This window comes from Falco cherrug, chromosome Z (genome assembly GCF_023634085.1).
Source record: "Falco cherrug isolate bFalChe1 chromosome Z, bFalChe1.pri, whole genome shotgun sequence".
Lineage (NCBI taxonomy): Eukaryota > Metazoa > Chordata > Aves > Falconiformes > Falconidae > Falco > Falco cherrug.
In genome coordinates this window covers 26,548,650-26,576,374 of record NC_073720.1, presented here as the reverse complement: position 1 = coordinate 26,576,374, position 27,725 = coordinate 26,548,650, and the positions used below count along the sequence as shown (strand labels likewise).

General features: G+C 38.7%; 1 protein-coding gene, 1 long non-coding RNA gene and 1 other non-coding gene across 11 annotated transcripts; 1 reads left to right on the top strand and 2 right to left on the bottom strand.

The window, feature by feature from the left end:
* Window positions 1–289: 289 nt before the first annotated feature.
* Window positions 290–24,082, top strand: AGGF1 (angiogenic factor with G-patch and FHA domains 1). Of its 2 annotated transcripts, none has more exons than XM_055698804.1 (14): window positions 290–695; window positions 1,457–1,553; window positions 1,992–2,197; window positions 3,029–3,175; window positions 4,097–4,285; window positions 9,259–9,328; window positions 15,131–15,242; window positions 17,051–17,102; window positions 19,256–19,357; window positions 19,709–19,874; window positions 20,119–20,201; window positions 21,199–21,326; window positions 22,230–22,329; window positions 23,161–24,082. In XM_055698804.1, the coding sequence occupies exons 1-14, from the start codon at window positions 525–527 to the stop codon at window positions 23,359–23,361; spliced, it is 1,824 nt and encodes a 607-aa protein (XP_055554779.1). In that variant the 5' UTR covers window positions 290–524; the 3' UTR covers window positions 23,362–24,082. The 2 variants fall into 2 exon arrangements, with proteins under 2 accessions (XP_055554779.1, XP_055554777.1); XM_055698802.1 differs by lacking the exon at window positions 9,259–9,328 and adding an exon at window positions 13,133–13,484 and having other exon boundaries at window positions 291–695.
* LOC129734700 (uncharacterized) lies at window positions 21,242–26,929 on the bottom strand. 8 transcript variants are annotated; one of them, XR_008730202.1, is made up of 5 exons: window positions 26,298–26,673; window positions 25,990–26,129; window positions 23,877–25,304; window positions 22,201–22,339; window positions 21,258–21,377 (listed from the first exon to the last, which is right to left on the bottom strand). It is a non-coding gene; the product is annotated as an uncharacterized LOC129734700 (long non-coding RNA). The 8 variants fall into 8 exon arrangements; XR_008730205.1 differs by having other exon boundaries at window positions 21,258–22,339; window positions 23,877–25,049; window positions 25,155–25,304; XR_008730201.1 differs by lacking the exon at window positions 21,258–21,377 and adding an exon at window positions 26,690–26,929 and having other exon boundaries at window positions 21,941–22,339; window positions 26,298–26,457.
* Window positions 25,515–25,643, bottom strand: LOC114016281 (small nucleolar RNA SNORA47). The gene has a single exon (XR_003560665.1). It is a non-coding gene; the product is annotated as a small nucleolar RNA SNORA47 (small nucleolar RNA).
* Window positions 26,930–27,725: the final 796 nt, after the last annotated feature.

Here is a 27,725-nt window from a genome sequence, read left to right as displayed (position 1 = left end):
TTCCTGGCGAAGAACGATGATTTTGGTACAGCACCTCCGGCCCCGAAACCGCGCCGAGCTTAACACCTCGGCTCTCTTTGGGACTTCTGGCCACCCGCCAGCTCCTCCCCGACGCCACCTCAGTGCCTCTGCCCGCACCAGCCCCCGCTCCCCCATTCGGAGCTTCCCGCCCGCAGCGGCTCTAGAGCCCCGGGCCCCGCCCACTCCAGCGCGTCGCCTGGCAACCACACGCTGGCGTCAGGCGCATGCGCACCGCCCCTCGCGCGGCTTCCGGCTGCTCGCGGTCCCTTCCGGGTGGCGCCGCGTTCGCGCCCCGCGGCAGGTCCTCGCGCACCGGGGGAAACTTTTCCTGCGGCGGCGCCGCCGGGCAGAGCTCGCGCGGGCTGGGGGGGCGCGCGCCCGCCATTGCTGCCCTCGCGCCCGGCCGGGCGCCATGGCCGGGGCCGGCGGGCGGGGCCGCGGCCGCCGCTTTGTCCCAGGCGCCGGGCGGCGGGCGGCGGGCGGGCGCTGAGGAGCGGGCGGGCATGGCCTCCGTGCCCGACGGCGAGCAGCGGGCTCTGCGGGAGCGGGTGGCCGTGCTAGAGGCGGACTTGGGCGCCTGCCGCGGGCAGCTGGAGCGGGTGCAGCGCCGGCTGCGCCGCACCGAGCGCCTCTACCGCCAGGCGCGGCAGGGCAGCGAGGCGCTGAGGAGACAGGTAGGCCCCGCCGCCGGAACTGGCTCCCCCGCCCCTCTCTCCCCCTCCGGGCCGGAGGGCACCTGGCCTCTGCCCTGCCAGGCACCCCTGCCGCCGTCACCCTCCGAGCGGGTGTCCCTAGGCCCCGCTCCGCTTGCCGTGACCCCTGGTGCGGGCGGGCCCGGTGCCTCCCGGAGCCCGGGCCGCGCTGCCGGCGTGCAGCGGCCGGGGAGGGCGCTGCCGCTGCCGGCAGGAGGTGCCGTCCCGAGCGAGCGCCCGGCGGCCGGCCCCGCAGGTGGCGGTGGGCAGCGCGGTAGGGCCTTCTCGGCTGCAAAGCTGGTTTCACAGTCAGAAGGAAAAACTGTATTTAGCAGAAGGAAAGATGCTTAATAAACAGGATGAGGCACAGGATGAGTGGAAGAGCTGTCCCGTGGATGCTGATGGCAAAATAAATGCCACAGCCGCCACAGCCACCACAGAGTAGTGGTTGTGGCCAGAAATCCGACTTTTCAGGATGGGCACCTGAAGAAAAACCTTGTTTAAGTTTTTCTTTTTCCTCCTAAATACTTGTCTTTGTTCCTGTATGCTTTATGAGCAAATCTCCTTTTCATTATGCCAACCATTCAAGTAGAAAATAGTCTCCTGCCAAAGATCAGTTGAAACACCGATGATGCAGTAGTGTTTTGCTTGAATTACAGAATGTAAAATAGGCTGATAATTCTTTCTGATGTAGACTCCTAAAATGCAGTGCTGTGTTCTGTAATGTGCTGTTTTTCTTTCAGGTTGAAGAGCTCACCAAGGAAATCCGTAATACAAAGGAGAAAGATGCATGTAGCGTAGAAGTACAGACAGAGCACTATGCTCCGTGGTCACAAGCAGGTAGAGGGGGTGGTGATTGCTTAAACAGGCATCTGGAACAGTATCTTATTTTGATTTTTTTTTAACATAAAATACATTTCAAGTCTGTATTCTTAGCTGCATTAAACTCAGTAACCTGACATCTTTTGGACCATTTCCCATTTATTCAAGCCATTCCTTATAGAACAGGATAAAATGTAGCATGGACTGTAGCAGAATTCATGCCATAGTGATCTGTTATGTAGTGATCTCATACATTACACACATACCTGTTTTCAAGACCTGATTTCTTCAGGAAGAGTAGAATAAATTCAAAGCAGAGGCACTACCTAATAATTGATTTTCATTGGACTACTTACATGCATAAATTTCCAGTTTAAGATTTAGGATCCTTAAACTCTACTGTATAAAATACTGCTTTGCTAATTTATGCAACTTCAACTTTCCACCCTCCCGCAGATTATTACTACTACGAAAATTACTACAATCACACTGACACTCAAGATTGTGCATCTGAACTGCCATTGCAGCACAATCATGAAACTGAAGGCACTGAACATAATTCACCAGAGGAATTGCAGACAAATGTTGATACTCCTTTAAGGATGGATGGCACCAAAGTTGCTGAAGGTGCAGAAGAGGAAAATCTCATCCAGAGTTCACAGGTTATAGAACTGTCTGGGGTTTTACCAATTTTCCAGTCAGCACTCTATTAATGTTTCATATAGTTTAAAAGATGTGCTTTTGGTCTTGATGTCACTGTAAGAAGTGATTTTTTGTGATGGTCTGGTGCTGATGGTAACAGACAAATATCCTTGTGCTTTGAAACTAGTTCTTTTTGTCATATGTTCCAAGTGTAATATACTCCTAGATTTGTTTTGGAAAAACAAAAGCAGCACATTCTGAAACACAGGTCATGCAAAGCCTGAAAGCATGGCATTTTTTTATCAGCAGAGTGTGTTCAATATGGCCATGCTGACTTTCTTAAAGTGTACTTTTTTATTCTCCATTGATAGAAGGAGGCAACAGAAAAGGAGAAGAAAATTGTGGGGTGGTTTAGTCTTTATTTTTTTGTGGGGCCTTTTTTCCCTGCTATCCAGCTTTCCCGTGAGAGAAATCAAGAGATCACTTGCTTCATCTCTTCTTAATCCTAATTATTTAACTGATTTTGTGCCTTAGCATCTAGCAATTGAAATGGAGCGGAGAGCAGAAATCTGTTCTGGGAATGTACTTAAAGGTCATGGCTCTGTATGTTTTTGATGTGAACTAGTTTTGAATAAAGGTTGGGTAAAACAAAAGGCACAAGATGTAGTTTTGGCCCCACTGAAATCAGTAGGACTTTAACAGTAAACTGTAGCTAGATTTTTGCCTTCTTGTTTAATCTTTAAACAATCCAGCCCATAGAGCACTAATTTAAAATAGGGGATTGTAAAATGCTAAAGAACCAACAAGGTTCTTCTAAGAAGAAAATTTAATTTCTTATTTTCGTATATCAGGAAGTAGAAGATACTACAGTACAAAAGGGTTCTTTGGCAGAAACCTTGAGAGCTGCTGCAGAGGCTGCTGTTTCACAAACTGGATTTATTTATGATGAAAATACAGGATTGTACTACGACCATAGCACTGGATTCTACTATAATTCAGTAAGGTTTATTTTCAAAACCCTTGGCATTTTTTCTCTATTGCAAAATTTTGGTAGTAAAAGTCAATGTGAACAAAGGACTAAGATCCAAGCTGACTATAATTTGAAAAATGTTACTGAAGATAAATAGTAATGGAAGCTTGTTAATTAGTTGTCACATTATTTCAGTCAAGTTTTAAGATAGCAGGCTAAGATACAAATCTAAATTTTCATTTAGTTCTTTTTGATGTCTCCTACATCTTTAACTTGCTTGGCATTGTAGAAGTTTTATACTGTAAAGCTGCTCTGTAACTCTTTCAAAGCTTGAGCTAAATGGTGACTTGTTTTGAAAAAGACAAATTGCTGAACTAAGTCAGTGGCTTCTCCACAATGAAAAGCATGTTGAGAGAAAATGCACAAAATACTCACAATACACTGGGTGGAGGAAGGAGCAGCAGAGAGGAACTGTTACAAACTGACTGCAAACTCCCCACTCCTCATCTCCCTGCACCACTCAGGCAGACGGAAGAGAGGTGGAGGAGCTGGGAGTGAACGAGCTGAAGTACAGCTTGGGGAAAAAAGGGGCAGGGAAGAGTGTTTTGTCTTTGTTCCTCATCTTCTGGCACTCTTTTAAATGACAGTAAATTAAATTTATTTTCACCAAATCAGATCTAGTTTACCCATGACGGTCGTCTTCCTGTCTTTATCTTGACCCATGAACTTTTTATTTTCTCCTCCAGTCCTGTTGAGGAGGGGAGGGAAATTGAGACAGTGGCTGGATAGTAGCCAGCCAGGGTCAAGCCACCACAGTCCTTTAACACATTTGAGTATTTTATTTCTGTGGTCCTATATTTATTTATGTGGTCCTATATTAAACTAGCTGTTTCTTTGAACAGTGTATCTACTGAAGTGATGATGACATTGTTCTTTGTTTCTTGTAAAGGAAAATCAACTGTATTATGATCCAGCAACTGGAATTTATTACTACTGTGACGTGGAAAGTGGCCGATACCAGTTTCATTCACGAGTAGATCTGCAGTCTTATCAGGCATCTGGTATTCAGCACACCAAGGATAAAAAAGGGAAAAAGAAGAGAAAAGAACCAGAGAGGATAACTGCAAACGAATATAAGGTAACTTTAGAACTGAACAGATAGAAAATGCAAAACCTGTTGGGTTTTTTTCATGATAGCAATTATTGGGTTGTGGGTTAGGATTTATGTAGAGGGTGTATGCTTATTTTCTGAAGAATTCAAACATCTTTAAACTATGTACAGCAGGTTGCTAACATGTAGTTAGTCTTCAGATAATTTTCCCATTGAGTGATTAAAGATGAAACTCCAAACTTTGATCCCCTCACTTTTTCAATGTTACTTTATTACAATGCAACTGTATATATGTCTAAAATTGAACGTCGGTGAATCTCTCCAGTTAGCAAGCACGCTAGAATGAATTCAGGCTGTGCATGGGCTGGGTTAATATCAGAAGTTCAGCATTACCTTAGTGTCTTGGTTTGGGGATTTTGGCTTGTGGTTTTTTGTTGTTTGTTTGTTGTTTTTTTTTAATTCATGTGATGGATCGAAAAATGATTGAAGGTTTTTGAAAACACACACTACCCGTTCTCTGTGACTTTGTATTCCAAAGCTCATTCCATTGCCATTTTATTGTGTCTATACTATCATTTGGAATCGATGAAATGTCTGTTAACTTCTAATTTTTGGCATATTATGCTCTCCTATTGATATTTTGTTTGGTCTACATTTTTGTTGTGCATAGTGTGTGGATAAGCTGTACATCTTAATAAATGCCCGTCGTAATTAACTTGTATTTTAAGTTATAAAAAAACATAGTTTCCTTTCTGGTGTTCTAAGTGCTAAGAAAGCATACCATGTAGTACATAGTGACTGCCTTGAAAAACATTACTCAGTCTTAAACACCAGCAGTTCTATTGTAAGACAGCTATTAAACCATAAGAAGCATTTTCTCAATGAACACTATTACTGATGTTGAATCAAATCTGTATAGTCCTAGTCAGCAAATGTTTTATTACTTAAGATTTAGTTGAATGTATTGATTTTTTTAGTTTACAGTGTTCCTTAGTTTGCATATTTTAAAGCTATTGCTTTAACCATTGCATAATTTCATTATGTAGGCATCAGTCAAGCTGATTGGTTGAAATCTGAAATACAAATACTCTAACATGATAGTTATGTAGCATCAGTACAGAGTTTAAAAATTTTGTGTCAGGAGTGAGGTCTTCTGAAAGATTTGAAAATGGAAACTGTTTACATTAAGGACCAGTGAAGGCAGTTAAGTGGATAGTGGTAGTTGATTGATTACAGATTTTATAGGTAGGTTGTGGCCAATGTGGGAATTTCTTCTCATGAGATTCCCTTGCAAAAGCTTGAGGTGGATACTTCGCAACACGAAATATAACTATCCTTTAGACTCAAAAGAGGGGAGCTGATGCAGTTGAAGCTAGGAGTTTTACCATCATGCAAGTTCTGGGTATGCTATGTGCAACTGCTGAATTAGCATTCTGCCCCTTTCAAAAGGTATTGTTAATACAGAACTTTATTCATCAGGAAAGCATCATGGAAAGCTTGTGTTTTGCTGATTGACTGGATACCAAGCAAAAATACCAAATCAAATATAAGAATAAGTGCAGTTTGTTATATTACAATATAATAAAGGAAAATATCATGCAATATGATAAAAGGAAACTACTGGTTATTATGGACAATATGATAAAAGAAAACAGGAACAAAGCGTCCAAATATTACTGCAAAGCATTACAAAGACTAAGAAAAGGATCCAGGCCCACACTATGGCAGGGAAGTCCCACTACCAGGAGTCTCTTGGTAACTGGGAAATTGCTATGTGGTGCATCCATCCATAGGTGAGGCTTCTGGCCCAGTCCTGGAGCTTGCCTGCCTTTATACTTGGTGAAAAACAAAAACAGTTTACATTCCTAGTGTACGCAGACTTTTAAGTTTATGCCAAGTGCAGGCGTGCGCTGTCTCACAATTTGTGAGATTCACACACGCCAGGGATGTTAGCCAGACACCCAAGCATGGTGTTCCTGTCATGACACAGCTGCACGCAGTTATTTATTGTCTGGATGGTCCTGCTCATGTCTTGCTTCAGGGGACTCGGGACAAACACCATGCGCTTGTTAAAGTTGTCCTTGAGCTCCCTGAGCTCACTGTCCCAAGTTAAACAATTCCTAATAAAACACAAAGAGTTTTTCAGCAGCAATCAGTTCAATAAACTTTCACCATAGCTTGTAGAAATAAGCCTTTATTGTATAGCACAATTAATAAATCTCTTAAATTTAGTTCTGTGATTAACTGTTATGTATTGACTTAAATAAACAAGTGTATTTATAATAGTTGTGGCATATACAGCTTTGACCTAATGAAGAACGTTGACTACTTTGTGGGATCCCATCATAATCCACTTCTGTCATCTGTTTATACTAGAAATAGCTACTTGCCTTCAGCTTATTTTATATTGATGGTCTTGTTAACAAATCTGTGTGAAGCTTCCACAGTCACAAGGTGGGAGGTAAACATCCACTTTTTCTGATGTGTTTTATTGATAGTGAACTGAGTACTCTGCTTTATTTATGAACAAGTTTGTTTGACTAAAAAGATAACCGAAAAAACCATATAAAACACACTCTGTAGCACACAGATCTTTGCATCTGTGAACATTAAGCGAAGGTTAGTGCCATAGTAAGAATCAAGGCTATTTCTACATTTGTAAAACAAAAAAGAGAGAGAATTCACAAAGTGAAATTTAAAAATTACTCTTCACTATAACTTCAAAAAGAAAAGAATGCCTTTTTGTCGTCACTTCTATGTAAATGCACTGTTAGATTTAGGGAAAACAAAGCACCTTACTGTCATATTTTATGTAGCTAAGTTGAAAGCACTTTATTCTTGTGTTGTTTGTAATCGTGTAAGAAACCCATGCATTAGCATAGAAAAAAAGTTACGTTAGTATAAAAGATTAAGGTTTATTAGAATAAAAGATTATAGACTTTTCCGTTACAAAACTGAAAAATAGGTTATAAGCTGCACAGTCCAGTTCATAGGTATTTCTGGCAATACTATTGTTATCTAGTTTAATCTGGTATTGGTGAAAGAACTAATTATTTTATGCTAGTTATTGTGTTATTTACATCCTAAAACAAAACCAGAAATGTCTGGGTTTAAGTGGAACTGCTTTCCTGGACACTTATGCCCAGCCTTCTCCCTTTTCCCTCCATTCTCTCTTCCACTCTTGAGAAAATAAATACAAACAGGTTAAAATAAAACCTGTCCTTGAATCCCATTAAATTATTGAAGTTGTGAAAATTATTTTGAAGATTAGTACTTCATTATTGCTTTTCCCAGTTGGTTATTAAATTATGCTGCTAGCCTGAAAAATGCCTCCAAACATTAGCTATTTTCTTGACCACAGTAGCTTGTACTCGACTTTCTTTTTGGACAGCCAGTATATGTAAGAGAATGGTTTGGTTTATTGCCTGGTTTGCAGACCACTAATAGTGGAAAATAAAGCAATAGTGGGGTTTCATTCTGGGAACGTCATACGTATTCCCAGGACTTTATTCCTGGATGAAGATGAGATAGTTTATAAGAATATGCATGTGAAGCAAGGGAGGACCGTGAACAGTAATGATAGAACCTTAAGTACACAAAACGCTTGTCAAACTTGTTTTCTCTCTTTCAGTTAAAGGATTAAATGTAAATAAGTATTGATAGATATTTAGCATTACTTAGACTTCCTTATTTCTTGTATTTGGCAAGTTTTATCAGCTGTGTGTATAGATTATTACAGCAAATATTTCTACATGCATGGTACTAGTAACTATATAGCTTTTACAAAAATTGCATGTGATTTTTTGAATGACTTATTCTATTTAAACCAAAGTTAGCATCTTTTTAATTTAAAAAAGATCATAATGAGGCCAATCTGTTAACTTTATTGTTTCTGGTTGCAGGAGGGTTTTTTAGTTGTGGTTTAGTTTGTAGCTATTGTGAAGAATTTGAGGGGCTCAGCTATCTTACACATAGTGTCTATTTATAAGGAGTAAGCTGGGAGGATTAACGCTACAGGAAATGCAAGGAGGTATTCCCACAAAATTTACAGCATTCTTGAAAAAGCAATATAAATCAGATAATCTAAAGAATAATACTAATCTTTTAAAATATTACTGTATTTTTAACAACCTGAATCATCAAACAAGAAAATGCTAGTGTGACGGTACTTCTAATTGCAAAAACAACAGGAGGGGAACTCCTGTGCTCAGTATCTCCTGAGGAATGTTCCCGATTTGTACAAGTACTCTTCTTTGAAGAGAGTCTCTCTTTTCAGTCACCAAACTTCTATATTACAAGTAGTTTTCTTTTGACTTGTGAAACTAAGCATGCTGCCCACGTGTTTGCTTTTAATAGACAATCAGGGATTTTATTTGCCAGGATGAAGTATTAGACAGCCTTTGTGCAGCTTGCATAAAAGGATCGGTAGAATGCTTTGGAGCTTTCAGGTGTGTAGTCCAGTTCTGATCTCTTTTTTTGGTGGTAGGCCAAAAAAAAAAAGTACGGCAGGAAATATCATATTTTCTCCTGTAGAATAAAAACCTTTAAATATGTAAATTTGGAAAAGTTTAAAAAAAAAAAAAAAACAAACAACAAACCAGAAGGTGGCATAAATGATAATGTGGTCCCTGGCCCAATATCTAGATCCAGCACTTCCATATTGGTTGGAGAATAGACTGTGCAGTAGTGATCATGTAGTTGTCGTTGGATTGGGGCTTTTAGAAATACATAGCAAAATTTAGATGCAAGGTCTGACATTTGCCATTTTTTCTAAAAATTTTTATAGTTTATTCTTAAACTACCATCTAATAGATTTTATTTTACTGTGGTGCTCAAAATTTACTTCTGCCATATTTTTTCTGTTATAGATGTATTCTAGCTACTTCTGTAGGAGAGACGAGAGTTTTGTAGTAGCATTTCCCATAGAACTCTTGAAGCAGTGATTTTTATTTTTTTATCACATACAGTTTACTTTTTGCTGATATTCATCCCATCTTTAGGTACGTCAATTGGCAGAAACCATGGCTAATCTGAAGATTTCTTCTTTTGGATTGGCAACTTCTGGTGAAGGTAGAGTTGAGATAACACACACATTAGAATGTGGATGTTTACCTTGAACCTTGGTATTTTTATTAAAGGAAAAATATCTAGTAGTTGATATTTAGATACTTCTTTTCCTAAAGGAATTGATTTTTTTAAGGTACTTGATCAGAATAATTTCATCTATGAAGTAACTTTGAAATATATTTGAAACACTGTAGTAAGTAAAACATCTGAAGAAAACTTTGATGGCATTCCAGAATATTTACAAAGAGACGTATTTAGCATCATTGTATTAACGCAGTTTCCTGACTAAACAAACTTTAGGTAGGGCAAATTTATGTTTCCTGTATTTCAGAACGGTCCACCAGTATATAAAATTGCTTCTTTATGAATGTAGGAAGAGCTTTACTCTTCTTCTGGCTTTTAATTAGATTTTTTGCATTGGAAATTCAAGTATTGTGTAGGGTGGAAGACAGTAACTGAAGTACTTGTGAAAACAGTGCTAGTAAGTGCTTTCATTACAGTAAAAAGCTATTTTAAACTGTTTGAAAATATTTCTTTAGTGAAATACTGAATTTCAGGTTCATATTTCAAATCAAGACAGCCAGTGCTGAAGAGCTATCATTCAGCCCTTTAGATGAAAGCACTGAGTGCCCATGATTCCATTAAGTCACCTACTGAACTTCTAGCAAACCAAGAAGCAACAGGCTACACATTCTGAAAAGTTGTATTTGTATATTGTGTGCTTTGTATAAAATCAGGCATAATACAGAAAAATGGCAAGTTTTGAAAGACAAAATGTCTTGCTCTGTCACACTAAAGCAAAAGGTATAGTTAAATGCTTAAAATATTTTGAGGTTTTTGTTAAAAACACGTCAGAGTATGATCATTCATGTGTATTTTATAAGTAGACCAATCTGTGCTTCAGAAGGGCATTGTGTTCAGGAGTTTGTGGCCTATTCTTTCTAGTGTAGAACAGTCAGTTGCAGTCACACAAGCATGATTTGTAATTCTTACAAGATCACTCCCCGTGGAGGTACATAAAAATCCTGATCTCACTTGCATCTTTGGCTATCTTTGTCGCGGATGCAGAGGTATCATAGAATCTTAGAATGATTTGGGTTGGAAGGGACCTTAAAGATCTTCTAGTTCCACCCCCCCTGCCCTGGGCAGGGACACCATCCACTAGAAGTGGATGTGAATATGAACCAGCTCAACCCTGTAGTTAAGAAATAGTTTATTATGGATCAGATTAATCCTGCTTCTCAGCTTTACTCATGTTCTCTCACTCATTACTCAGTGAGAGAAGCACCAGAGACCATGTGATACCCAAAAAGTACGAAGTTTTTCAAAGCTGAATTGTGTAGACAATCCATATCCAACATAAGACTGTTGGGTAGGTCTACTGACTATTTAGCTATATTAGGCAAAACAACACATGATGCTGTAACAAACATGGTTATAGTGAGCACGTACTTCCAGACTTTGTGTGTTGTATGATGTTTGAGATGAGGAGTTAAATATCCCGCCATAGAAATGAAGTGCATTACTAGTATTTGTTAGGTCGTTCAGGATAATACTGAACATTCTGTTTACTGCCATTTCCTAGTTTTTAAGCAGTGGCTATATGGAGGCAGGGTATTAAGTGTTGTTTCTATATTTACACTTTAATACATGCTACATATGTTCTGTGCTAGTACTAGTGGTTGTATATAACAGAAAAGGATTTCTTCAGTGCAAATAAAGATCCTCTCACATGCTTTAGGAATACATTCAGCATTCCTAGGCTTAATGTTTAGGCATCATCAGGATGTGTTTTTTTAATACAGATCTGTGAAATCATTAAGTGCTCAAAATATGTTTTCTTTAGGAATACGGTTTTAAAATCCTTAATGTTGCACACATTTTTAAATGCAAAGATCACATTTTACATTCAGTACTTAACTATTTAGTTTATTTGCTTTCTTAACAGCTGATGGTAGTAGTAGTGGAAAAACCAGAGGAACTGCTGAGAACAGGTTAATGGTCATATTGGCAGAATGTATGTACAAAATTCTTGGTCTGTCTATATAAATGCTTAAAATTGCTGTTTTCAACCCAGAACAGAGAGTCTACTCTTTAGTAGCTGGACTTTGAAAGAGCACCTTTTTATTTTCTAATGCAGCAAATCTGAAGTGATGCCCAAAACGAGTATCACTGAATTCACAGTGGAGAAAGAGCTCAGTGGTTGGAGCATTATACTTCGTCATCAGTGCGTCACAGTCATCTGGTCCTTTGCCTCAGTTGTGATTTGAGCAGACTATTTGGTTTCTCTGTTTTCAGATCAGATAACTGAAACTTAGGTAGCTTACAGTACTATGGAAAGAAATACATTTAGGTTTGTAGAGCACCTTGGTATGTTTGGTATCATTCTAAAATCCATACCAAGCATAAATATTGACAAAGATAAATACATGGGAAAAGATCATTCATAGAAGTGAAAACCAGATTTGCCAAAAAAATTTCTAATATAATTAATGTCTGACGTGTGGACTGTGTAGTCTTACTTTTGGCAGGATTATTACATCTCTTATTTGAAATAAACAATATTAGGCAGTGGCCTTCTGATTCTGTTCCTTCCTACTTTTAGTAGTTAGTTGATTCAGGGAGGGGGGCTAGTGCATTATAGAGAAACCCTAAACATACCAATAGTCCTTCCTGGACTGAGAGAAATTCTTGTTTTTGTCTTAAGAGCTGTGCCACTGATGAGTTTTTACAATTCTGAAAAGTGGAAGTGCTTTAATTTTCATGGTGTTAGCATACACATTAATTCACAATATCTTGGAATGTAAAATGCTTTATGTGAAAAGTTACTGAAAAAAGTCAAGGGTGTTTTTTATTTTAACTGCTGTGTTGCATATTTGGTAATTCAGGGGAATTGAATGCATTCATTTTGAACCCAAGATGGCAAGTAAACTTTTGTCTTTAATTTCTCTTTTAAAGCCATTTAGGTTTGTTCTTTTTTCTCTTTCTTTTTTTCCTTTAAAGATGGTCATCAAAGCTACTAGATTGAGAATTACATTTTCAAGGTACTTTGGCAAAATAAATATGAAACTGTAGATTTCTCGGTTAAAAGTTGATGGTCTGTTTTTCTGCTGATGGAATCAAATGGCAATGGAAAAATCTGCAATGACCTAATCTGTCTGGTATTCAGTAAAGAAATTTGTTGCAGTAGAAAATGGATTCTCAGTAGAACTGTTACACACAGCATAAATTAAACTTTAAGTTCTCTACAGTATCTTGAAAGGCTTTGATAAAGTTGCAGTTTTGAAAGGAGGAAGAGCAGGTCATTAGGGGAGCATGGGTGGGCATTCCAGATATTCTAGACCATTGTGGAAAAAAATGAGAAGACAAAACCAGGAGGAAGATATGATGAAGATCAATTAAAGAATGTTTAAACAAGTTGCAAGAATTGAGTAAGAAAGGGACCAAAGTAAGTGTCATAAAAGCAAAACTGGAAAATAGTCAAGATGGTGTTGTACAAGTTTGAAAGTGAGGACAAGGATCTTAAGTTTTGTGTGAGAAAAGAGGAAAGAATAAGTGACATTTAGAAGAGGAGTGCAGTCACACCTTCCCAAATAGAAGATGGTTTCAGTCATGACTAACAGAATGTGAAAATGTTTCTGCTGAAATGTTCTGTTGACTGCATGTACAGAACTTTCTGGAAATGTAACCATTTCTTTATAGTTGTAAAAATAATTCTTCCTAGTGAAGAATTTGATTCCAGGCTTATAGCAGACTTTAGAATAGCTCAGTCTGTAAAGAATGTAACATTCTGTAACTCCCCTCCAGGATGTGGACACAGAAGAGCAGAAATCATCTAACAGCCTGAACTGCTTTTCCACTACTGAGCAAGTAAGTTCTGAAGAAGAAGAGTCTCCAAATATAAGAAAGAAGACTAAAGTGGACACAAAACCACGAAACAGTCTAACAGCCAAAGAATCAATTTCTACAGACAGTGTAAATTCACATTCACGCAAAAGCACACCTGATACTGCAGCATATACAGATGACAGTAGAACAGCAGACACAGAGAGTGAGCCAGAAGAAGGTGAAATTATGGATTCTGAGTATGAAGCCTATAGCAGTGAGGATGAATTAACAAGTGAAGAAACTGCTGATTCAGGAGACTCAGAAAACGAAGGTGAATTATTGTGGCTTTTATGTATGATATTACTGTATTTTTCCAGGAGCCCATTAGGAACAAACTACAAGAAAATTTGGATAATATAAAAAAATATATATGAAAACAAGTGACTTGAGATACTTCGAATTAAGAAGAACTATATGTTACTAGTAATTGTTTCCTTCTCTTTACTTGCGCAGTAGTCAGGAGTAAGTAGTGGTGGTTTTGTAAAAGTTGATTAGGGGTATAATGTTCTGTGCTTCTGTAGAAACCTTAGTGGTAGAATAAGATTTGTTTAGATTAGGATAGTGACAGGAGAAAATAAAGACTATTGCTAAAATAGAGGTTCTAGTACAGAACTCCCAGTAATTCTATGTATTGACTCTCTTCAATTAATACATAATATTTTGGGTACTGTTCATAAACAATCATAATTCAGCATAAGATGAGTTCACTGTAGTGAAAAGGCTGAATGTGGAGTACTCAGTACTATTTGAAATCCTATTTTGTGTGTAGTCCAGTGGCAACATGTAAGAAATGGGTATAGAGAAGAAACTTGTATATTGTTTTGTACCAAAGAAAGTGTTCTCCTAGGTCCTTAAGACCTCCTCAAGAATTGAATGGTCTCTTGCAAAAGCAAAGCAAAACAGAACAGGAAAAACCCCAAACAGAACAAACAAACATAACCTGTGAAAAACTCAATGCAATTAATGGGAACTATGTATGTGCAAAGGATATTCCAAATCATAGAATGAAATACAACCTATAGAAGTCTGTACTGCAGCCTGAGCCCTGCTTATAGTTAAATAGCCAGTTTGTTTCTTCAGTTTTCATTGCTTTACTTACTCAGCTACTCAGATTCTGAGTGTTTAATGTCATCCAAAATGTCCTTGCTACCATCAGCCTTTCAGATTAAATTTCCTTCTCATACTATTTTCTAATAATCAGTTCTGCAGTTAATGCTGGAGTAATAAAAACTGGAGACAATTTCTCTCTCCTAGTATCTTTTGAACTGGTGTCTTCCCATCCTACTATGTCTATTCCTATCTGAGATCATTGGAGACTGTTTCTGCAAATGTACATCCAAGGACAGAATTCATATAGCTGTTAGAACGTAATTATTTAACAGGTGCTGAGGCAAAAAAGTATATGCATCTGTAGGCTCTTCTATTATTTTTTCTTATCTGTATTGCTGCACAGTGCTAGTAAGGGTAAAAACTAGTAAAATTACATTTGACATAGAAATTACCAAATATAAAGTTCTGTGTGCTTTATGTTTGTGATGTGAACAAAAAGGTGCTGCCTTTTCTCAAACTTAAAACTGTATTCTAATCTGTTATGACTAATGGTCCATACATGTATACTATGCTAGTAAATTCTTTGAATGTATTTGTATTTTATTGCTGTAACTAAACAGTTGTGCACATGAAAATAACCAGAATTAGGAAGATTTTTCGTACTTCAGTTTGTGGTCCAAAAGCTTTTGAAACAGTAGCCTTGTCAAAGTTTTCTCTCAGATGTGCTTACGCATTTATTTTCTGAAAGTTGCATAGTATTCGGCCAGGTCATGGCTGAATGTGTATCAGTTGTTTGAAAGCTGTGGAATATAGGGGTAAAATTGTAATTTGTTGGTGGTAATAGTCTTTATTTTCTTGTAATTACAGATGAAGAAAAGATCTGGCCTCCTTGTATCAGAGTAATTGTAATAAGATCACCAGTTCTACAGACTGGATCGCTTTATATTATCACAGCTGTGAAACCTGCTACAATTGGAAGGTAAAACTGAGTGGAATTTTATGAGTTGTGTTTTAATCCCAACTGGCAACTATGTCCCACACAGCTGCTCACTCGCTCCCCAATGGGATGGGGAGGAGAACAGGGGAAAAAGGTAAAGCTTGTGGGTTGAGATAAGAACATTAATAATTGAAATAACATTTGATTCTAATAATAACAATTGTAATGAAAAGGGAGGAGAGAGAGAGAGAGAGGAATAAAATCTGAAAGGGGGAAAAAACCCCCAAGTGATGCACAATACATTTGCTCACCACCCACTGACTAATGCCCAGCCAGTCCCTGACCAGTAATCCACCAGCCCCAGCCAAGCCCCCCAGTTTATATACTGAGCATGATGTTCTCTAGTGTGGAATATCCCTTTGGCTAGTTTGGGTCAGCTCTCCTGGCTGTGTCCCCTCGCAATTTCTTGTGCCTCTCCGGCCCTCCCGCTGGCAGGGCCTGAGAAACTGAAAGTCCTTGACTTAGTATAAATGTCACTTAGCAACAACTAAAGCCATCAGTGTGTTAACATTATTCTTGTGCTAAATCTAAAACACAGCACCATACCAGCTACTACCAGACACAGTCTGAAACTGTACCTTACTTTGAAAGCTGTGAAAGCCACTCAGGGTTGCTTGTCCCTGCTCTTCATGCTTGTTCTCCTAGTGTGCAGCAGTTATGATGTACTCGTTAAGTTAGGTTAGCCCACAGTGAGAATTTTAAGTCATGTCACATAATGTCATGCTTGCTGGGGTAAGAGCATACACAGTTAATGTAGCTCAGCAGGCATCAAAATTTCTTAGTGATAACTTGATCTTGTGTCTGAGTCCTAATGGCAGCATAGCTGCAAGTCATTCTTTGAAAACTCTTCTAGAAAGTAAACTTTTTCTCTGGGCCACTAGGATAACTTTTTTAGAAGCGCAAGAACACACTTCAGAAGTTCAGAATCACAAGAAAGCATATCCTGGACTTCCTCACATATTCAGATTCTAGTAGGGCTGGTTCATCGTTTTTGAATAAAAAGTTGGGGTTTGTACTAGCTTGTTGTGCTCTTCCAGTTCTAATATTAAAAAAAATAATAACAATCTGTTTTGTTCATTGTGGATGATTAATTTAATGTTGAATTAATGCTTTCTTTCATGCTTACTGAAAACTTCACCCTTTTTCAGCTGCTTTTATCTAATGCTCATAGGTATGTTTTGACTTGCTTTTACAGCTGGAGTTTCATGGATACGTTTATGTGAAGATTAACAGATGACAATTCTGCTTGCAGTTTGCATATAGGTCCCTTACTACCTGCATTGCTTCTTCATTCCCTAGTATAAGAAACTAATACACAGATCCCTTCCTCCTACTGCAGTACTTTTGACCAAAAAAAACACCCTGTACAGATTACTTTCATTGCTTGTATTAACCTGCCTAATTCTACCAAGAATTCAACTTCAGCATTGAAGACTGGTGACAAGATGCACTGAAGAGCCTGAAGGATGCAGAGTTCAGACTGTTACTCACAGGCATTGTACGAGGATAAAACTTCAGATAGAAGTGTCAGGTTTATAGATAAAAATTCAACAGTACAGCTTTATCATATATTTATTGCCTACTGTGTATAGTTTGTAGATGGAAGAAAGGACCTGAGGCAAGTCTTTACGTTGTGTATATAGCAATACAGTGTGTTATATCTGTAAAGCATCCTAATAGCTCAGAAGAGAAACATGTTATTAAGGTTCAGCTGAAACACACCTTTTGTAAGCCACTTGTTAGACCTATTTCTACTTTGTTCTGATTTATTTATCAACTTAACTTTTCAGAGAAAAAGATGTGGGACACACACTTCAGATTCCTGAAGTTGGAGTCAGTAAGGTAACTTTTGTTTCTGTCTGCTGAAAGGTAGATCAGTGTATGAATGAAGCTTTAGATTTTTATGGCTTTAAATTCTGCAAAATCTTACGTTAAATTTTTTTAAGAACTTTTAGAATAAGATGGGGATTTAGCCACATTTGAAATTAGAAAAAGGAAGACATACAGTATGTTACTGAATGGGAATTTAACATGAACAGCAGTGTGATTTCAATGTCTATAAGAACAAGTCTTTTTTAAAATTGGAGTTTTACTAATCCACAGGACAAAAAAATTATACTTTGAATCTTGAATTTCTTAATAAGTTTTTCTCACGTTTAATAACTACTCTGTTAAGTACTAATGGTATATAAAATATTGATGTCAACTAGTTAGAACTTTGTCATAAAGTAATCTGTGCAGTAGAGCTCAGAGCAACAGGTTTTATTTCATTTTTCTTCAAGGCAGCTGTATAAATACATGTGATGTACAGGTAACAGAATTTCTTTCAGTGACAGACTAAAGGAAAATTTTTCTTCTGGTTAAGAAAGATTAAAAATAAATTATGTGCTCTGTTTTGCTAACTACTGTAACACAGACGGTACATACTATAGCACTCTTACTAAAAAAATGTAGATTGACAAAGACATGTCATCACAAGCAAAAAAAAAATAAAAATAAAAACATCTGCAAGTGGAAGTATCTGAAGTATGCTTTAGTATGTCTGTTCCAGATGATAGTTCTGATTAATCAGCCATTTACCATATTTCATACTGAACAGTTCCCAGAGCAAATCTTCCCGTTTTAATTACTTTTTCAGGCATGTATTTGAAATAGGGAGCATCAAGGGCCAAAAGGCTTTTATTTTTCTGTAGTGTTACAATTTTAGTACTTCACAGGTACCTGACTACTTATATAAGGAGTTACTTCACTTTGCAGATAAGGTGTCAAAGGCAAGAAGATAAATCACATTATGTGTAGAAACAAAACAAAAAGAAAACAAACTGGTAGTTAACCTCACTCTTCATGGTTAACAGCCACTTAGGCATTTGCTTTTCTTGAATGTAAAGTGTAATTTTAAAAAACAGTGCTACATCCTGCAGATTTAGCATCTCTAGAAGAAGTTTGCGTTCATCCTATTCAATATAACAGAGGTAGAAATGCAATAATCTATTGAATGAGCTAGTCAATATCCACCACTAAGGGAGTATTCCTGTTGTAAATGCTAGCCAATCTACCAAATTGTATTTTAATATTTTTTTAATGACTGAATGTAGCAACTGCTGTTGCTCAAAGATAAGAAGACATTTGGGTTTAAATGAACACTTTATTTCCAGACTGACCCAGGTTTTTTTTCTCCACTATAGCAAAAGGGATCTTTGCTTGTCAAATTTGAAAGAGTTGCTTTTTTAGACTTATTTTTTTTACTGGAAGTCTTAGTAGGCTTCAGAATTTTATTTTGGTTTTCTCAGTGGCTATTTTTGGAGGTAGTACGTATCTTTGTGAGTTTGGCCAGGAGTTGCGTTTTCTCTGTTCTGTGTGGGCTTGGGAGTAATGCCTATATAGAATTGCAACAGCAAAACAACAACAACAAAAAAAAGAGACTGTTAGTCTCAATTTCATAAAGGATATAAAAGGAACAGCAAATGATGCCTGGTCATTGTGTGCTGGTCATCAAGATGCAGGTGAAGATAAATTATGTGAAATATACAAAAGCATGGCATTTAAGGAGCTATTTCAGATATGAAAGACCAGGTAACCTGAAGCTGTAGAATGAGATCAGGTGGTTTTTTTAATTGAAAGAGTTAAAAATGGAGTGCTGTAACATACAAGAAAAAAGCCTTTCATGTATAAGAAAGTTAAAAATACTCTATTACCTAATCTTGTAGTCCTTTAGGTAAAGGATGATTGCACATTGGAAGTATATACTTTTTCAGTCCTGAATCAGTTTATGGTCGAAATAGTTCTATACTTTAGCTCATGCTGTTCTGGCCCATTCATTTATGTTTCACATGGATGAAATTATAAGGTGTGGAATACTCTTATTTACTTAAGAGTACCAGAGGTGCTCATTTAAAAGGCCTCAAAAGATATTCTGAAGTCTTACTTTTAAATGGCATATCAATTGTGTAGTATTTGCTTAATAAGAGCATTTCACTTAGGCTTCTATTTATCAGTTCCATGCAGAAGTATATTTTGACCACGATTTGCAAAATTATGTTCTTGTGGATCAAGGCAGTCAGAATGGAACAGTTGTTAATGGAAATCAGATTCTCCAGGTGAGTACCTGTTGTTACAATGCTGTGTATGTTGCAAAAAACTAGTCATGTGGTCACTTAAAACATGTTATGGCAAACTGCCAACAATGTCATTGTATGGCTTCCTTTCATATGTTAGTCTCTTTGTTCTGTTCTGGTTTTAGGGCTACTTACAGTACTTCACGTTTGGCTTCTGTTAAGAAAAATCCACTGTTTGCAGTTGCTAGAGTGAAATGCCCATTGCAATTAAATACTTGCCTGCATTTGTGAGACTAAACTGAATTACTGAATTATGAGTAGTGTTCTGAAATAGAGTTCATGCTCTACATTAGTAACTAATTAACATGCTGCCTAAACTTTCTTTTGCTGTAGCCTAAAACAAAATGTGATCCCTACATCTTGGAGCATGGAGATGAAGTGAAGATTGGTGAAACTGTGCTTTCTTTTCATATACATCCTGGCAGTGATACTTGCGATGGATGTGAACCAGGACAAGTCAGAGCACATCTTCGCCTGGACAGGAAAAAAGAATCTTCTGGTTAGTTGTGTTATCATTTGTTACATTTTTATTACAGCTCTTTACTTGATAAACATGACAATTACTTCAGGTTTTTTACAGTTTTATTGTCAACTGTGAACAGTTCTGTGATAGATGGCAATGTATTTTCTTCTTGGATGTATGCCTGTGTGTAATACTAGAATGAAAATTCTCAGTTGTCTTTCTGTTTCAAAACATTGTTACATTATTAATTAGAAATTCAATCCTGTGTTCTTCCTTTTAGTTTGCCCAGCACTTAGCAAAGAAGAGAGAGAGTTAGTCAGGAGAAAAGCATTAAAACAAATACGGGTAAAATATGGTTTACAGGTGAGTTTACAGTAGAAGTTAAGTGTTTGAATTTTACATCTACTTTGTGATTCCTGTTTTAAGCCATAGACTTCAGTGAATAAGGAAAGTTTTCAAATGCACACAAACTTAAAACTCAAGCTTGTGTTTTGTACACTAAACAATAACAATTTACCAACCTCTGCAGAGAGAGATGATGGTAACAGGGCATGACAACTCTGTTAAAGGTTTAGGAAAAGAAAATCTGTTCCAACATCTGCAAGATTTGTCATCCTTTTGAAGTTAAGATTTCTTAAGATATTGCTATCTTTATTTCTGAAAATTAAGTTTGCACTAAATTACAGTGCTATCTTTTATTTGGAAAGGTAGAATAATGAGCAACTGAAAAAAATGATGGAAGGAACAGGGAAATTCTTCTAAGTTTTTAAGTCCACTCTGCCACAGAAAAATGCCAGCATGAATATGGAGGCAATAAATATAATATGTAAGCATTCAACTTCTGTTTTAGAGCTTATTTTAACAACAGGGTTACAGCAAGCACTTGTAGTAAGTACTCATGTAGAAAGCAGAATGCTGTCATTTGTCTTGAATTCTTCAGCTACCAAAATAGTATCAATGCAGAATGTATACATGCGCTTAGTTCTGTCTTGTACTCTGAAGAACTAGCTGCTGAGGAACAGCCTAAATGTTTAAATAGAAATCCAGCGGCATGTCCATATGGTTTTATGCTTGATATGGAGAGATTGATTCTTCATACCAAGAGAAGATTCAAGAGAGTATGTTGATTTATTTGTGGCCTCTATGAAATAGATTAATTTGGCAATACTGTATTATTATGTGAATATGGCAATAACATACCTTACAAGGTATGGCTGTAATGTAAGAAACTACTAAATGATATTAGAATTAATATAATAAGCTGAAGCTGCCTCATTTTTGGAGGGAAGCAGTGAAGTTAATCAGAAATAATTTAAAGCTCACTTTCTTTGTCTTGATGGAATTTAATCTGCTTATAAAGAACACAGAGTATGAAGACAACAAAGCAGTGAAGAATCCAAAGTACAAAGACAGAGCAGGAAAACGCAGAGAGACCATCGGAAGTGAAGGAACCTTCCAGAGAGATGATAGTCCAGCTTCTGTTCATATGTAAGTTTATTTGAAGAGGGGGGAATCCTCAGTGTCATTCTGTAGTAAATACTAAAAAAAGATGACAAAGCATCAATTAGTTACTAGGATACAGTTTGTTAGATTATTAATTACCTGCATATATGTTAGGAGAGCCAGAAAATCTAAGCTATTCCTACTTTCCAGTTCACTTGGTCTTATTATTAGCTCTTCACCTTCCATATAGAATTCAACTTGGCAATAAGGATACTGAGACCACTTTCTTACCAGCTCAAAAAATCAAGGAACTCCCCAGCTGCACTATTGACACCTCCAGTAGTGTCTGTTTTTCAAGTGTCTCAATTTTGATTTTTCCTATCCAATCCCAGTAATAGTACACATGCAAATTTTTCACCTGCAGTTTTTCACTGTCAGTATCCAGTCTATCATAGGGCATACGTTTACACACCTCTTAAATGACACTTAATCTTCCTCTTAAATTACTCTTTGCTTTTGTAGTTGAAGTTGTGGTGGTTTTTTTAAGAAACGTGGAAGTGTGAAACAATGAAATACATGTGTTAGGATAATTTGGTGGTGAGGTAGCAATACTGCCTTTTCACTAGTGCAGACACTTACTTTAGGATTTGTAAGATACATGATGGGTAGGTGGGAATTAAGTGGTTCAGAAGGAGTTTTAAGAAAGTTGATATTGACCAGAAGCTTGGAATAGCTTTGGTAACCAAAGAGATTAATGGAGGAACTTGCAAAAGGTAGCACTACGGTCTTTTGGATAGCTCTTGATGGAGCTAGGAACAGCAGAGTAGTTGAGCCCTGGTTTCTGGAGCAGTATATGCATGCATGTTTGTCCTTCAATAATTGAATAGAGAGCATGCTCTTTGTATTGACTCTTACTTACCCAGTTATCTTAAACTTTCTTCATCAAAGTGAAATCAGCAACAGCAACAAAGGACATAAAATGTTGGAGAAGATGGGATGGAAGAAGGGGGAAGGCCTGGGCAAGGATGGTGGTGGTATGAAGGATCCGGTAGGTCTTTCTGGTTTTTAGTTGGACCAAAAAGGAATAGAAATCTACTTGCTGTGAAAAATGTCTAATTGTAAGCCACTGTTCACTTGAATAATTTCAAAATCCTGGTTAGGAAGGAATAATCTCACTAGGACTAATCTCAAATAATTTTTTACTTGACTAATAAAATACTTTGAAATTTTTCAATTATTTTGTCCCTTCAGTAGAAAATGCCAGTGCTGGCTCACTGTAAGCAAGGGAGGACAGATAGCTCTAGCCACTGAATTACTAAGCCAAGATTTGAATACAAAGTCTGGAGGAAGACTGAGATAATTGTAAGTGATGTGACTTCAAGATGGCTTATGGTGGAATTCTTCACTTCTACTTTGAAGGCTGATATAGCACAAAAATCAAGCTAGATGACAAGCTATGACAGAGGAAAAGCTGGCTGAAGTCACTGTAGCCACCAAGTGCTGGGCCTTTGTGGCAGCTAGGTTAGCCCCATTTTTGTCACCAGACATGTTGTCTTTTGGCAGTAGTGCTGCTCAGAGCAAAACACTACATTTTGTTGTCAGACTATGCAGCACAGGGCATAACACCGTTCACTTAGTGAGAAGTACTTCCCAGTAATGTTAGTGGCAGGTGACATCATTCAGCACTCTACATCATAGTTCTGGAGATGGTGATTTGACACATCATTTTAACAGTACTTTAGATGTCCATGTATGATCTAGGTATATTAGAGCCCTAAAGAAAAGCACTTGGGGAGGGGGAATTGGGATCATAAAGTATGAATCTAGGTATTTAGAATACCTAATTTGCAGTTACAACAATGTTTAATGTATTTGACAGATCTACCTTCAGTTACATAAGACACATGCAGGTTTGGGTACCAGTAGACCAGCCTCTATTGAAGATGTTCAGATCATCCAGAGCAAGAATAAGAAGAACTGGGATAAAGCAAGAGAAAGGTTTGCTGAAAACTTCCAAGAACCTACATCACAAAGGGAATCACCTAAGATTACGTCTTGGGTTAAAGGGACTGTGGAGTAAAGTATCTGGTCCCACAGCAGGGTAATTCCTGTGTGTAAATAGTTGGGAGAGAATTTATTTTTGTTCTTTTTTCTTCTGCTAAAGCAGAACTTTGGTGATATGTAAAATACAGTTGTGGAAAAAATGATACAAGATTAACCCTATTATGTTAACTGGTTTTCTGTAGTCTTCATGCTTTTATAAAAACACACTTTCAATAAGAAATCAATGGAGTTTAGAGGGATATTCAAGTTTAAGCACTGAAAAGGGATTCTTATCATGAGCAGAAAGTTTAATTGTGTTTTAACACAATTTTTCATGGAAAGTCAAACAAAACATCTGTTACATTTAAATATGATACAGTGGTTCAAAAGCAAGCTGAATCAAATGAAGAGGGAAAAAAAAAGGGGGGGGACAGAAAATGCCCTGGACCCCTACTAACAGAGCATCCATACTACCATTTCCTCTTTTGTATGCTCAGCAAGTTCACCACTCAGATTCATAGAGTTCAGTACTAGTTACATGTCTCAGCTTACCTTATGGGGGTAAAAACCTTGTTTTGAAAAGATTCATCAGTACTGTTGCAAAAGAAATACTGCACTCCATGAAATAAACTGCCAGCTTTAGTGAAGAAAACAATGTTCAGAGATGGATTGTAGCAAAATTTTCTTCTGTGAAGAACTTTACATTTGTTTAGTGAATCTGTATCATGCCTTTAAAAAGATGAGGTATGTCTAGAAAACTGCTGTCTCTGTGTATTATTTATTAACTACTTGTTCTGATAAATCCATTGCTGGCAATGGAGTTCATGCTAGAACAAACAAAAAAAACACAAACACAATGAACCAACTGCTTTTTGGTGGGGAAGGATTGCCAAACTGAAGCTAAAACTGGCATTTATTGAATGTTCCTAAACACAATAAATCACTGTCAGTTTAAGCAGTGTGCTTCTTGATACTATCTTGCACGTATGCTAGATAGGAGTGCTCTTCTAAATTGAGAAAACCTTGATTTTGTTTTAGTCAAGTTAAAGTTCTGATACTTGTCCAAGTAAACTGGGTAGGTATCGCCATTCTATCAGATCATGCAGGCAACTGTCAAGCACTGCTGAGTAAAACCAAGGCAAGTTGCTATCTTGTATGCTTAGACACACATACAATATAAAGGAAAGCAGTCAATCTTTGTAATTTAAATCATTAAAGCACACAAGTTTAACAACCTGAAGCACACCTTGAGCAGTAGTTGAAGATACAGTTATGAGCACTCTAAATGCCTGCAGCAATATTGCTTAATTAAAGTCAGTTCACTGTTTGCCTTTGTAAACAGCTATTTTTTACTGCTTTAGTGATAATTATGAATTATTGGCTTGCCTTCTTGTTGCATTCCTTTATATTGCCAACTTCACATTTTCAGAGGCTCCCTACTTAACAGCTGTGAAAAAAAAAATGTTCTTAATGAAACAGCTACATGTTAAGTTTTAGTTCACCATGTATCTAAAAAGGCATTTCTGCTAGTAGGAGGAAAGAAACAACCCTGTGCGCTAAAGAAAGTTTTTGCCCTTTTTTTTTTAAAAAAAAAAAAGCTGACCTGCGTGGTCTTCATAGTAACTCAAACTACAAATCTTAACCTGAAGGGAGAGCAAGACTGCTTGTACATACATACCTTATTAAGAACCTTAGTTGTCCTCTCCCCAGTTATTCAAGTAACAACTGTAAATATCAATCACTGGTTTATTGTTGCCTTGCAAAGAAGAAACACAACAGGCTTTAACTGAGCCTTCATTTTATAAAAGTTTTAAGTAAGCCATCATTCACCTTCTGTGAGAGGCACAGCCTCATGCAGTCAAGCACTGACTGTTTTCAGTACTGCAGGTTCCTCTTTCAACAGACAGTTCCATATAAAGGGTTAAAGGTTAGTCTCAGTTTAGTCGGTGTGACAAATCCCATTACCACCTTATGATGCTCCTAGGAAAGTAGAAAAAGCAGTGCCATTAATACAGCATTAACAACTGAAAATAAGGTCTGACTAATCCTCATCAAGCAGCTGGGTGCCAAGTAGGAAGACCTGTATTGAGCTAAATAGGGCTTTTCATCTCCTACCTTAGTGACCTCTTAGGAAGTTTTAAGTACAAATGAGTTAGGCGAAAACCACCAGAGGTGTGCAAGCCTTATGTGCAAATGCAGTACTGCTTTCCCTCACGTCAGGAGGGAAACATGAGTTGTCATTGCACTATTCTAATTTTGGAGGCTATAACCAGTAAGATACAGCATAAAGTTTAACTGTCTTACCTTCTCAGTCCTCCAACCATCCTGTTGTCTTTTTCAATTTATGATACTTGTAATTTAGACAAAGTTGCTTTTCTGTACATCAAAAGTCAAAAGTTTTAGCTGTTTGCTGTATGTTTATTACTAGTATGTATAATCTTAAAACTGTTAAAAATAACATTACACTCATCAGTTTATATAAACAATTTCTGTAATCCTCACAGTGAATTTTGTAGAGTACCAACTTAGCAAACATACTTCTGAAATTTAAAATAAAGTAAGAGTAGGTACATTCATCACTGTGTAAAAGCCACTGGACTAAGCACCTATGCCAGCAGGGGCTCTGAACTATTTTATACAGAGAAGATACTTTTACAAAACGTACCATAGATTAAACTGGAGTTTCTGTTCTAGCAAGTACAGACCCTTTGCTGCAGCAACTGGTTGTATGCAGTGTACCAGGCAGGTCTTCCACCAGTAGGTAACAAATCCATAGCAGCATGAAGAGATGTCAAAAAGAGCATCCTGTTAGGAACAAGATGTATTTAAATGTGCATACCAAAAGGTTTTGTTCTATATAGGGGTTTTGTAAGTGCTGCGTGGGAATTTTTCCTCGTGTAGTTGCTACCTTTTAACCGTTTTTTTTCTGCATCTTACTATAATCCAGCAATACCTCTCTGATGGTGCGCATACCTGTGGTACTGGTTTCTGTGGCCTTGCAAGCACTGATCTTGGTACAGCCCTGAGCGCAGCACAGCACCATCTGCTCTCACCCGTTTGTGCTGACGTGTCTCGGTGTTATTTCAGCTCCGCAAAAGGGCACATGCTGCCTCTTCTGCTGCTCCTCAAGCCCCTTGGATACGACCGGGGAAAAAACGAGGGTTATGGCCTGGCCGTCCCGCCGGCGAGGCCCTTCCTGGCGCACAGGCGGCTCTGTCCGAGAGGCCGTGCAGCTGGCCGGGCCCGGCAACACCGCCCGCCCCCGCCGCCCGCCCCAGCCTCTGAGCCCGGGGAGCCGCGCGGCCGCGGCGCCGGCCCGCCCAGCCACAGGCGGCCTCGCCTGGCCTGGCCTGGCCTCGCCTCACCTCGCCGCCGGGCCCGCCGCCATCTTGTCGCGTCTCGTCCCTCAGGCCAGCGGGCGCGGCGCTCTGCTGCAGAGGCACGGCGCGGGGGAGGCCGAGGGAGGAGCGCGGCCCGCCCAGCCCGGCACCGCTGCGGGCCCGGGTCCGCACCTCGCGTTTGCACTTAAAACTGCTCCGCCGCCGCCTCCTCCTCCTCCTCCTTCCCCGCCCGCCTCCCACCGGGGCCGCGGGCTGCCCCGCCCGGCCGTGGGCTGAGGAGTTCCGGGGAAGGCGGGGGGTTGTCGCGGTGCCCTGCAGCTGAGGAGGAGCAGGCGCGGCGAGTCCACCATCGGAGGGCGACGTGACTGGAGGCCACACAGCCACGAAAGAATATGAGAGCCATAGATCCCAGTTTTAAAGTACACCTACATGACTTTTTTTTAACATTTAGGATCAGCAATGATCCTAAGAACGAATGGGTGGAGTCTCAGGAGCAATCCTGAGAAAGAAATGCCGGGAGGAGCCAGTACAAGCCACCAAGGGAGCCAGCATGGCAGTAGCCTCAGCCAGTTCGTGGGCCATTGGGCCAGCAGCACACCTCATCCCATGGAGTGCTGACTCTTACTCTGCCATTCCCTGCACGCCTGTTGTAAATAACTTAAAACCACTGCTCCTCGGCCTCTCTCGCTCTCCCTCCATCTCTCTCTTATCTGACCAAGGATGACAGCAGACAGGTCTTAGTAGTCTTAGGTCAAGCCTGATTGCTACAGCAGACAGTATGCTTTGGCCAAACCTCAGCTGTTGGGCTTTGTAAGGCTAAACAGTCTGCACAGGTGGTCAGGCTAGAATTTGTAGCACCTTGAGTCTTGTGCTAACATCTGTTCATCTTCAACCTTTTCCCCCTTCAGTTCTTCACTTCCTTCCTCCTTTTTGTTTCCCCTGACTATTTTTTTTTTCTTTTAGATCATAAGGTTTTTTGATTTAGCTACTTTCTACCCATACCATACCAAAAAAAAAGTACAAAAAAACCCAAAACAAAACCCAAAGTGCTGATTAAATA